A 13,701-nucleotide genomic window follows, 5' to 3' on the forward strand; every position below is an offset into this window, starting at 1 on the left:
TTGAGTTCTAGGAATGTTGTAGCACAAGATAATTAGTGTGCGGACCATTTTCATTTATATAGTGCTCTGTGAACACAAATTAGTTAGCATAAACCAGTTAAATGACGAAAAATTAGGTGTCTATTTACTTGTGACCACTCAGTGTATTTCTTTATTTTGTTTCTTAAGGTTTTTCGAGAATTAGAAGAGTGGGTAAAGCAGATCGGCTTTCATTTTAGTCCTAAGTTAATGGTGGTTTCATTCGAATTATGCATCTTTGGTTTTTATAGTATCCCCTCACGAAAAACTGGAACAATAATTATAAACTGGTTGCTATGAGCAGGAATACTAGAATGGCATGCATGCTATTGTACATATTACAGCACGTCGACTGTTCTTTAACCCACATTTCAAGCGTTAATATAGTTTAACCCATATAATCTTTCTTACAGCGAGGACATGAATATTTGTATATGACATTGGAACTTGAGTGACGGGATATTGTCTTTAATGTAAAAGAAATTTCGAATTCTTCTTTGAAGTTTAAAAACCATTCTCACATTAATTTATGTATAAGTTCTGTTGATTAGCCTTTTAATTTTATCTTTAGTGAGTCTGTGCACGTGGCAAGATATGGTAACACAAGGGTCACAAAACAGCGTGTAACATTTGGTACTAGATGAATGGGATTCTTGGCTTCCTTCGAAAGTTTTAAGAGTTTTGCATTCTTCTGATGTTTGCCAGAATTTTACTGTAGTATGGTTGTGACAGCGCAAAGTCGTTGGTGTTGTTGGTAAGTGGGCGGAGAGGAAGAAAAGGTTCGTCGGGTATGTCAAGGAGGAGGATTACAAGAGCGTTGGGTGAGTTTGACGAGGAGGGTGCAGAATGTGGAACTAGACTGAGGTTCGGGTTGCTGGTTTGTTCATATGCGTCGTTGGTTACTGCTAGGACTGGTGGCTGGGTCTGGGTACTTTTTTCCTTCTTGTAGAGGTAGTTTGGGTTGTCTTGTCTTGTGTTTCTGTCTCAGATGTGGGCGAAGTTTGAGTTGCTTGGTCTGATGTGATAGGTTGGGTAGTAGAGTTCTGTTAGGCAGCGGTTGTCGTTCGGGTGTTGTGAAAGATGAGCTTGGGGAGGGGGGTGAACTGGTAAGGATAGGGGTGGGCGAGGCTTCCGGTATGATTTCTCTCCTTTGAAATGGTAGAATTCAAGAGAGCATCCGTGGGTGAGGATGAAGTCTGCAGTTAGTTTAGAAGTCGTGACGACTTTCATGAAATGAGAGGGTGAACCTGTTTTCTTGGATGTGATTCGGTGAACTGCTTGGATCTATGAGTTGGTTGAAGTTTCGAGGGCTTGAAATGAGAGGGTGAACCTGTTTTCTTGGATGTGATTCGGTGAACTGCGTGGATCGATGAGTTGGTTGAAGTTTCGAGGGCTTGAAATGAGAGGGTGAACCTGTTTTCTTGGATGTGATTCGGTGAACTGCTTGGATCTATGAGTTGGTTGAAGTTTCGAGGGCTTGAAATGAGAAGGTGAACCTGTTTTCTTGGATGTGATTCGGTGAACTGCGTGGATCGATGACTTGGTTGAAGCGTCAAGGGCTTGAAATGAGAAGGTGAACCTGTTTTCTTGGATGTGATTCGGTGAACTGCATTGGATCGATGAGTTGGTTGAAGTTTCGAGGGTTTGAAATGAGAGGGTGAACCTGTTTTCGTGGATGTGATTCGGTGAACTGCGTGGATCGATGAGTTGGTTGAAGTTACGAAGGCTTAATGGATTTCTTTTGTTGTAAAGGATAGGTGAATGTTTCTTAGAAATACTGTGTAGAGACTGGCGTTTGGGGGTTGGCATGTGAAGAGTGGGTTTGAAGACCAAGGGCAGCAAAGGTAAGGGAGATCTTCGAGTGTCCTGGGCTGAAGGATATACCTCCCTTGGGGTGACGACGGGTGCGTTCAGGAAATACGCGGGTTTGAGGCTTGTATCTGCGGATAAAGTTGGTGGTATCCAGAGGAGAGAAGTCGAATGGTAGTCCGTCGATAAGTACCAGCGGCGTTAGTAGGGGACAGTCTGCTTGCTGGCTTAAATTTTGCGCAGAGCTACACGAGAGCTATCTGCGGTAGCCGTCCCTAATTTCGCAGTGATAGACTAGGCATCTAGTCAACTCAATCCACAGCCAACTTTTGGCTACTCTTTCACCAACAACTAGTGGAATTGACTGTCACATTATAACGCTCCCAAGACTGAAATAGAGAGTATGTTCAATGACGGATATTCGAATCCGCAATCTTCAGATTGTGAGTCGAGTGCCTTAACCACCAGGCCACGCCATTACCCAGTGAGATATTTAGGACAGGGAAGTTACGACATGAATGATGGATAGGACAGGGACATTATAGGGAGAGTTATGATTAGAAAAATACATCTGACACTACTAGGACAGGATCGAGTCAAAAGTTCAAACGTTTAAGGTAGGAATGCCCCCGTAAACATAGATAGTATCCAATCACAAGATGACAGAAATCTTCTGTAGCATCTGCTTGAAAGGAAATTGATTTGATGTTACGCTTCTTTCGTTATTCAATGTAAAAAAAGGTGTTTTTCTCTGTGTTATATACTATGGTCCTCGATATCACCAAACATGTACCAGGTTTACAAAGTCTAGTACTTTGTAATGAAGTAACTGTAGGATTGACGTGTGATTATATTGCTCATTACATTATATCCCTTTATTACATACAGCATTATTAGTCCAAGGGAGTACCACTAGAATATTTTTTGATTAATCAGGCTTTCAAAATGACATTTTAATGCTTTTTTGCGCCTTAGCTTAAACTACATATAAGCTAATGGGATATAACACAATATAATTAAGTATAATACAATGAATATTTGTAAAAGATGGATTTGGAATTAAACCTTCAATTGAACTACGTGACTTTTGTACCCGGCTTTAAACCACGACTTTTGAATTAAATCTTCTAATGAAATGAACGATTTTCTACTATGCTTTGAACCATGACTTATTACTTAAACTTTCTAATGAGCTTCGTGATTTTCTGTTTCGCTTTAACTCGTGACTGGGTAATTAAAATAGGAATTTGTGGCTTCCTACTACAAGTTTGAACAGTCGATCACATCCTTTTCTAGTACCTTACCAAAGTTGCATCATAACATTGTGCCAGACTTTTCTCTTTATTAAAATCTTTTTTTTTTTGTAGGAAGTGTTAATTCCATCTGGCGAATCGTGTGATTTTAAACACCGCCTTTAACATAGCCGAAAAATATTAGACGATCAGTTCGTTGTAAAAAGAAACGAGACTTGTAAAACTAGGTACATATTGTGATTGATATTACTGTCATATCCATTTCTTGTTGCTTACCTTTACTAATGGTAATTCGGAAAATAATTGATGGATTATATCCAAAGCGCCGAAATCAGTTCCTTTCCAAACGCTTGCTTGAAAGCTATGTCTTTAATAAAAGAATTAGAAGATATTATAGAATTGAATATGACATCTGTGTTGTTTTCTCGTCTATCTTGAATTACATTGCGAGACTGGTTTTAAAGTAAGTAATATCGTGGCAAGAATGTTACAGAGTTAAGTTACATCGTAGCATTCTGCTCTTGGACTACTTTAAAAATGAATAAGAAAACTTCTTTGTATCTTCACTTTTTCTGTGTTCAGTTGCTGACAAAACATGGCATAGCATACCATCTTCGTTTCAATATAGATTTTAAAATTGAAGACATGTTTCTTCAATCACACGAAAAAAAGAGTATTCACCTCGAACGAAGAATATTTACTGCCAGAAAAATCCCTTCCTTGTGTTTCTTGATATGCATCACCAAGGAAGAATATTCATTGCCAGATAACTCATTTTGTTTTTGTGTTTCTTGATATGTATAACGAAGGATGAATATTCATTGCCAGAAAACTCTTCGTGATACATATCAAGAAACATGAAAACAAAATGGAAGAATATTAATTGCCAGAAAACTCATTTTATTTTTGTGTTTCTTGATGTGTATCTCGCACGAGAGGTACTCACTTCTAGTAAGTTTTTCTTTCTGTTTTTTTATGCGCAAAATGAAAGCGTAATATTCACGTTTTTATTATCGCTTAGAAAGTAGAACATACTAGCATTCGTTTAATATAGATCAGGGTTACTAAGCGTTTTTCTTGTACGTCATGAATACATTCGTTTTAATTACTATTTTTACAGGAACAATCCATCATACACACCCTGTAATGATGTTTTGTCACTAAAACATTTGAGCGTACTTTGATTATTAAACTACTAATTCTTTATAAATTTTGATATGTAAAATTATCTGATTTTTGGCACATAGTTACCATTATTTTTCTTTATTTTTGGACCTGGATTAAAGAATTTTTAAATATTACTGCTGTTATTTTGGAAATATATATAAAAGAAATGTTTGTATAAATGAAGAGCCAGCAACGTTTTTAAGGCAAATGTATTGATATATTATTATAAATCTGAGCTGATCATGGCCTAGAGTATAGGGCTAGAGATCAGAAGGTGCAAGGTTTGAGTTGTGACATGCTGCTGAGCAGCAATGTGCAGAGCAAATTAAATGAACAGTAGCTCATTGATAAAATAGGACACTTTTCAAACATCATTGGGTAAGCCCCCTTTTTTTAGGGTGTGTGTGGGGGGATAGTAAATTGCTAGGAGAGACTATGGGTTGCCTCTGGTACACATAGGTTAAAAAAACATTCTCTTTTATTCCTACTCATTTCGTCTTATAAACTTTATTTAAAATCTCAAACAAAACAGTGAATTATTGCGCACTAACTCTTCATAATATATCAGTTATTTTATTACTGTAAAAAACTAAAGGTCTCTATGCTTCATTTATTTTTAAAGCTGAATATTTTTCTACCTAGTAACTCGAAGAGGAAACAGTGAACTCGGGCGTATCATTTAGTAGATGTTAGCAATTTTATATGACTGAGAAAAATGGTCACAGCCGCCGAACCGTTTTTCACACTCGACCTTTTTTTGTTGTTTTTGTAGAGGGCGCTGTTATAATTATGAAAGTCAATCCCACTATTGGATAAGAATTGTTGCGTATGCGGCTGATACTGCTGACAAACTTCTCTCCCTCTGGCCACTAATTCTAAATCAGATATGAGTGTTTCTGAATCTTGGGATTTGTACCCCTAAAGTTTAGCCCACGTTTTACATAGAGCTTTCATATTAAAATTACCAAAAATATCAAATTCTAAAATTAAATATGATAAAGGTATTAGTTGCAATTTGTTTGAGATCGATACTGGCGCAATATTTCTTAAACCACATAATGACTGTTTAGTTTGAGTCATATGCTGGGGAAAGTGAAAATAATATTGACTGTAAAGGCAGAATTTTCTAAAAAACAAACAAATAAACATCGCCCAGTATAACGAAGTCAAAAAGTGTTAAATTTCTGTTGTATTCTGTGTTTGTTTGAAATACTGACCAAGACATGCCTCATCCTATTTATATTTACTACGTATATTTACTATTGTTCTTATATCTGTTTATAGTGAAACCTAAGCATTTAAATAATGTGCGAAATTTGGTTTCTTCTGGAGTATTAATATCATCTGAATTTGCTTTTATTGACATACATTGTAACATACGTTTCTGACTGTAAATGTTATGATATAAATTTGTATTTTTATGTATTTTCATCCCAAGTAAGGTACTCTCAAATTCGTATATGATTTTGTTTTCTGAAGATTAACAAAGAAGAAGAAGACTTGAAGAGGAAGATAAACGGCGTTACACTGCACCTGCCTCTTATTGTAGGAAATATTTCAAAATATCTCTGACACCAACTTGACGAAGAATGCTAACTTCAGAAGGTGATTCCACTAATCTATTAAAGCTGTACATGTTTACTTATTGAATTACAATATCCCTATAACTATTACGTCTTTGTATAATAATCCAACATTTATTGAAGATTAAACAATGTTTTAAATCTTGAATCTATAATTAACTGAACAGCAAAAACAATGTGTTAACGTGTAACATACATCTACTGACGTAGTTAATTACAACGAAAAAATAATAGGAGCACATATTATATCATAACGTGAATGGTGTATATTTGTTAATAATACATTTAATATGCTGTGTACAAATTCCTCATCTACTGTCTTGAATATTAATCAAGATTCATCAGTTCCATTAATTGAAGCGTAGGTCAGTTACTAAGCATCTGATGTAGCCTGAAAACAAATAAAACCTAAAATACATTCAAGCGGAATAACAATAGTACTCATTAACGTATTATATATGTGTATGTGCGCATGTATTTGAAACATTGTTTGTGGTTTATTTGTCATTTTCAGGTCTCTATAAGGCTATAAGTTCTCTAGATATACTTGGTCACCTGTTAATGAAGTCTGAAAAGAATCACGATAAATCGAACGTAGAAGACGATATACATAACATCAAGTCAGTGTTAGAACACCCTGCCCTCGTAACTTACGTAAAGATTCTTGTAAGTTGTGTTACCTTTTCAAAATAGTTCAGAACAGTCTCCATCGTAGTTCTGTATGTCAAAATTTTGCATTCGTTTTGTCGCAAAATATGTTATAATACATATCTAATATATTTTGATATTAGTTATTGTAGTTTTAAAATAATTATTTATTTAAATTAATTACATATAACATTGATGCCCCCAGCTCACCTAGAGACACAGCAGTGACTCTTAACCAAATTGGAAAGTGAAGTAACATTACCGTGTGCCCCCCGTAGCACAGCGGTATGTTTGTTGACTTACAGAGCTAGAAATCGGGTTTCAATACCCGTGGTGGGCAGAGCACAGATAGCCCATTGTGTAGCTTTGTGCTTAACTACAAACAAACAAACCACTATTCTAATGTTTCTGAACACATCTAAATACATTACAAACAACAGATCCCTGTGTGTTTTAGTCAAAAAATGGTAAAATTATTGTTGTTCTTCTACTCTTTGTTGAAGAGGCAAAGCATATAGTAAACAAAGGTAGATCGGTAAGAAATAAAGTTTACTGGTAGATAATAACCTGCGTTATGGTTTGAGAACGGTAGCATATATTTGATAATTTTAATGGTCATTTGGTCTTCAAAGCTACTAGATTAAAACTGATGCCTTAGGAACCTTAGTGAATATAGAAAATCTGAAATGAGGGAATGACATATCTTGTTTGTTTGTTAGTTGTTAAACGTAAAGATACACAATGATCTATCTGTGTTCTGCCAACCACGGGTATCAAACCTGTTTTTTGCGTTATGAGCCTTCACATTACCGCTGAGCTACTGGGGGGCAAGGGAATGGCATGATGGTTTATTGATAACTTGCACTAACCGTTGGAATATTTTTTCAGTTAACTTTAAAATAATATACCATATTAAAATGAATTATCTATGTTATAGATTAAGAGAAATAAGCATTCATAGAGTAGTAAAAACATTGAAGTATTTGTCGTTTGTCTTTTTGCTCTTTTCCGACGTTAAACGCAAAATGCTTAAATGGACAAATACGGTTTTAATAAAGGTAAAAATATTATTAACTCATTTAAAAAAAACGTCAAAGAAAAGAATATGTTACCGCCATATCTCAAAGAGGAAAGAATCTAGAAACCTGCAATCCTGCACCTGTACTAAGTGGACCATGAGGGTTTGCACCTGGGTATTATTACTTATCCACGTGTATGCATAATGGGGCAAGCTAGAGAAAAACATATAGAAATGAAGTGATTCCTTATATTACTAATATAAATCACAGACAGACAGACAAATACGCACGTGTGCGTGCATGCGTGCGCATCTTTTTATGTGTCAAGCTAGAGAAAAACCACACAGAATATATAGAAAAAGCCATTGCGTTTTGGTAACAATGCGTACCAACAATGGCTTTTATGTTATGTTGTTTAGTAATAAAAGTATAACCTAGCATTGTTGTTAGTCTATGTACTGAAAGTAGAAAATGAAATGTATAAACTAAAAAATTGAAAAATAAAATTGTTGTTTCCTAATTTAGAGTCTCTGTTGATTAAAGAGGTTTGTTTTTATTATTTGTTTTTATTATTTAAGTTTAAAATTCGATCGATATTTTTACTAGGCTAGATTATCTCACAATATATCACAATAAAAATGTTTAAAATATTTTTGACTGTTCCTCCATGCTAAAATAGGTTCAGAATATACACAGTGACATAGTCATCTAGAATACATCAACCTTATAACTCGAGCGAAACCGGGTACTTTCGCTAGTGGACAAATGAAGTTTTAATGAAGATAAAAATAAAAATAATTCATTTTAGAAAAAAAGGCCTTACTAAACAAAAACACACCTATAATAATAAAAGGGCATGTGTGTGTGACTGCCATAACTCCAAAAGTAAAGAATCTAGATACCTGAAATTTTGCACACATACTAAGTGGACTCTGAGAGTGTGCACCTGGGTATTATTACTTGTCCATGTACGTGCGCGTGCGCATTTTTTTAATGAGGCAAGCTAGCAAAAAACACAAACAAAAGAAGTGTGACCGCCATAGCTCCAAGAAGAAAAAATCTAAATACCTAAAATTTTGCACCCATACTGACGGTATATACCTGGGTATCACTTATCTTATGTTTTTAATGAGGTAAACTAGCAAAAAAACCACATAGAAAAAAGTGGTTCCTAATATTAGAAATAGAAATCACACAGAGACAGACAGACGCTCATGTACGCACGTGTGCGGTGTGCATCTGGGTATTATTACTTATCCATGTGCGTGCGCGCATGCACGTCTTTTTTATTCGTTCTGGTTGGTGTGATTTGTAATGGAGAAATATTGGCTTCTTGCATTCTTTGTTATGCATGGCAGCAAGAGCAAAGAACCTAGATACCTAACATTTTTCCACCGTATTAATTGGGCCCTGGGGTATTATTACTTATATACATGAGTTTGCGCATGCGCGTGCCCATCCTTTTATGCGAAAAACCACGTAGAAAAGAAGTGTGACCGCCATAGCTCCGAGATGAAAGAACCTGAACATTAGAAATAGAAATCACAAAAAAATGTGCAAATAGAAATCACTATTGTGTTGTTCGTGCACGCTTGCGTGTTTGTGTATGTGTGACCACCATAGATCCAAGAGGAAGAAAAACCTAGAAACCTGAAAATTTTCACTCATGTTAAGTGGACCCTGAGGGTTTGCACCTGGGTATTATTACGTATCTACGTGTATGGGCATCTATTTATGCGAAAAAGCATATAGGAAGGAAATATGCACATGTGAGCGCGCATGCGCATCTTTTTAATGAGGAAAGCTAGCAATAAATTCTCATAAAAAAGAAGTGGATTCTTATATTACAAATAGCCTCCCAGTGGCAAAGCGGTATGTCTGCAGACTTAAAACGCTAGAAACCTGGTTTCGATACCCGTGGTGGGCGGAGCACAGATAGCCCATTGTGTATCTTTGTAAATAACTACAAGCAAACAAATATTACAAATAGAAATCACAGACAGACACGCACGTGTGTGCAAGTGGACGAGCGTGTCTGTGTATGTGTGACTTCCATATCTCCAAGAGAAACCTAGAGACCTGAAATTTTGCATGCGCATCTTTTTAATGAGGCAAGCTAGCGAAAAACTACACAGAAAGAAGTGGTTCCTTGTATAACAACTTTTAATGTATAGAAAAACCAGTGCATTTTTGTAACAATGCGTTCCAACAATGGCTTTTATCTCATGTTGATTAGCAATAAAAGTCTAACCTAATATTTTAGTTGAGAGGCTATGTACTGAAAGTATAAAATGAAATGCATAAACTACAAAATTGAATAAAATTGTTATTTTCTAATTTAGAGGCTCCATTAATTAAAAGAGATTTGTTTTTATTATTTAAGTTTAAAATCAGAGGACAAGTCAGAGGGAAGGTTATCCTTATAAACAGGCCACATCCCGTAAAGGAGCAAAAAAAGTATATAGGTAATATTTTTATGCTAAAATGAGTTAAGAATACACACACTGACATAGTCATCTAGAATAAATCAACCTAATAAACCCGTTCGAAGTCGGGTACTTTCGCTAGTATGATAATAAAATTTTCCCTTTTTGTATGAAAAGGGATTATCTTTTCTAAACATAGAAATAAGTTATTGCAGTTTCAGTAATATGGTTCATGAATGGTGAAAAACCATTAGTTTCAGCGTACAGAATGTCTAGAGGTGCAGCAGTGGACCCAGTGAAACTATTCAAAGCATAAGCTTACCGCATTGTGCTCATTGCGGGTATCAAACCCCGGGTTTAAATATTATAAGCCCTCATAATTTAAACTGAAACTCCATGGGGGATTAGTTACTATGGGCACGGGTTAAGACTTTGGGTCATATATGGGATATTGCCACGGCTGTTCCTAACAGAAAGATAAGTAAGAAACATAAGAATATGTCTAGACGTCACATTTAAAACATTTATTTTAGATTAAGAGAATTGATCTGCCAACCAATGGTACACTTCTTATTCTTTTCCTTGCAGCAAAACAAACAGACATACACCAATCATACAGGTTAATATTGATTTGAACTAGGGAACTCAGTCGGCTTAACGTCTGCAGAATGCATAGTAAACAAGGGGAAAACGTGTTCCATACTTCTTAATGGAACTCGCAACCACTTGAAGCATAAATGCGATCTGCATTAAAACAGAAAATGACTTTAGCATTTAGGAAAGGATGGAAAGGCTAAAGTCAAAGTTTGATGTGCTAGGCAAATATTAAGTATCTGTTGCAGTGTCACCTGATGATGTACAAATCTCACTTTTGCATGGAAATTTCATTTTTATATATTTTAAAATTAAGTAATATATGTCATACATAAATAAAAAATACAACAGTTAAAAATGGCATACACACACAAGCACACACATACATATATAGCTAAAAATAATAATGAATTTTCATTAAAATCAAGGTTTTCTGTTATTGAAAATGAAAATTGCAATGTAAATAAAAACAGTGATATCTGATCAAAACATTTCACATGTGCAAAATCAAACAATTTAGAATTAAAAGGTCAGCCATATAAAGATGCTATATATATATTTATATATATATATATATATATATAAATACAAGTTATATAAAAGGAAAAATCCTTTAAAGATGTAATGGAAAAGTATGTAAATTAAACAAGAAAAATTGGGGAATACTTTACCTACCTTTTTTTATTGCAACGTGAACAAGTAATATGGAAAAGTACAAGAGTTTACGGACTTTAAAACTATGCTGATCGAGTCCAGCTCTAATACATCTCTCAGGAAAATAAACAGAAGATACAAGAAAAAACTGAATACAAGTAACGTTTAATATTGTGGCTAATGTTTCGTAATCTTAAAGTTAGGGTTAGTTTGTTTCTCTTAAGATTGCGGTATAGTTGGAGCTAAAATTATTCTAAAGTTATTCTAAGGAAGGAGTAACTTCCCATGAGTCATTAGACTATGGAACCATGTGTTAGTTGTGTTTACAAAGAGGCCACACAGCACATTGAAGAAGAGTATTTTACACAGTTTTCTTCATTTCGCTTTTAGGGTCATACTTAATTTACCTAAATCATTTCAACTTAAAAACAAAAGATCTTAACCAATTACGAATTCTAACACGAAAATTTTAAATGGCAATAAAAGTCACTTTCCAGAAATACCCCTGACGGAACTTTGAAACAAAGCTCAAACGAATCAGAAATTAACCAGTGTTTGCACACTTCCCGTGATCCCGCAGAGCAGAGAATAAATTTGTAATTCACTAAGTCTCTTGCACGACATAAGTTTAGGTTTTGTTTCCGTCCTAATCACAACACATTTAACAAAAGAGAAAGGTAATTTATGTAGTTATTAAGAGCTGTAGTGATAATTACACCTTTAAATGCGTGCATAATTGTTATATGTGACTGTATAAAATACGATTTATATTTCCTGTCGTGACAAAAGTTTCTTTCAAATTATCACGAAACAGTTTTCTCAAAAACAGTAATTTTCTCTCTGTGTATTTAGCAAAATATATTCGGTTTTAATGCAGATCAATATGAGTTGACTGATGTATAGTTCATTCTGACTATCAAGTTTATTTTTCATCTACTCTCCTATCATTTCTGTTATTTAATTTGGATATCGATGTATTTGTGCATATTTCTACTTATTGCTTTTATCTGTACCAGTTTAGTTGTCTACCTAAGTATTTATATTTTAAGTAAATCATTGATGATTTTTTAAGGAATCACTGAAAAGGTTAAAGGATGAAATGTTCAGAAATCCACAAATACTTCCTATGGATTTCCATATTGTGCCAAACACTGGCGAACTTCAACTAAACGAAGTCGACTCCAACTCTGTCATTTCCACATGGAATTATTTCGACTTACATTCCCCAGGCTCAGTTCTTTATTCTATTTCAGACAGTGGTGTACCTTTATTTGAAGAACATTCTACTGGAACCAAAATGCACGCCTTTCCGGTGAGTTTTCTGCTTATTCCAACATATTTTTTTTTCTATATTTCATTTGAAAATATCGAGAAATGCAGCAGAAGCCCATACGAACCATTTTATTGTTCAAGTAATGTATTTTGCAGCATTATCCCTTTCAAAATTGATAAAGTCTTGGTTAATTATTAATATTTATTTCCTTTTGTTAATTCATTGACATCAAAATGTACACACAGAATGAAACTAAGCAGTGCAGGGTGTCCGAAAAGTCTGGAACCATAGGTTATTTGCAGCTTTTCTTAATTTCGGATATGTGAATGATTGTGGCGCTGTCAAAGCATGAGAATGTCGAGTTAATCCTGCTGTTAATCCAAACTCTTGTTAAATTATAAGGACAGCATGTGGAACCCATTCTGTAAAATTCGTTGAAGTTCCTATGATTCTAGACTTTTCGAACACCCTGTAGATTAATAAAACGGGGTTGGGATACATGAAAAATAACATAAATGATTAAACACATATTAAAGTATATCAAGAGTTAAAAGTTTTGAGTGAAACAAAAGGAGTTAAACACCTAATGAAACAAGGTGCAATTGAGCATGAAATAAAGCATAGTTATTTAACATGTCATAAAACAATTTGGATATTAATCACATGAAATATAAAATGGAAGGTTGAATACATGTTTAATAATAATAGAATTAGGCAAGCGCAAAGTGAAGCCGTAATACATTATCAAGAAAGTGGAGCTTCAGCACACATCACACAAAGTGGAGCTTTAACATATACAATGGTCTTTGAAAAAACATAATAAAACAAAATGGTGCTTGAACACATCTATAATAATAAAAGGGCGTGTCTGTGGGTCTGTGTGCGTGTGACCACTATAACTCCAATAGGAAAGAACCTAGAAACCTGAAATTTTTCACACATACTAAGTGAACCCTGAGGGTGTGCACCTGATTATTATTACTTGTCCACGTGCATGCGCGTGTGCGCATCTTTTTATGAGGCAAGGTAGGGAAAAACCACATAGGAAAGAATATGTGACTGCCACAGCACTAAGACAAATAATACTAAAAACCTAGTAAATTTTGCACTCATACTAAGTGGACCCTGAGGGTGTGCACCTGGATATTATTACTTATATTATCACCGTGCGTGCACGACATGTGCACTATTTTAACTTTAGTAAGACAAGCTACGACGGAAAACCAAACAAACTAGGAAAGGAAAGGTAAGGTTCCG

At 34.9% G+C, this 13,701-nt stretch overlaps 1 protein-coding gene across 1 annotated transcript in view; it reads left to right on the forward strand.

The window, feature by feature from the left end:
- LOC106457434 (multiple PDZ domain protein-like) overlaps positions 1–13,701 on the forward strand; it is a gene marked incomplete at its 3' end in the record, with an annotated part of 26,527 nt that overhangs the window by 7,199 nt on the left and 5,627 nt on the right. The window contains exons 2-4 of the mRNA XM_013916847.2: positions 5,727–5,852; positions 6,345–6,496; positions 12,244–12,483. Of these exons, the coding sequence (XP_013772301.2) occupies positions 5,837–5,852; positions 6,345–6,496; positions 12,244–12,483 (408 nt within the window). The remainder of the gene's footprint in view (positions 1–5,726; positions 5,853–6,344; positions 6,497–12,243; positions 12,484–13,701) is intronic.

The sequence above is a fragment of the Limulus polyphemus genome, unplaced genomic scaffold (genome assembly GCF_000517525.1).
Source record: "Limulus polyphemus unplaced genomic scaffold, Limulus_polyphemus-2.1.2 Scaffold330, whole genome shotgun sequence".
Lineage (NCBI taxonomy): Eukaryota > Metazoa > Arthropoda > Merostomata > Xiphosura > Limulidae > Limulus > Limulus polyphemus.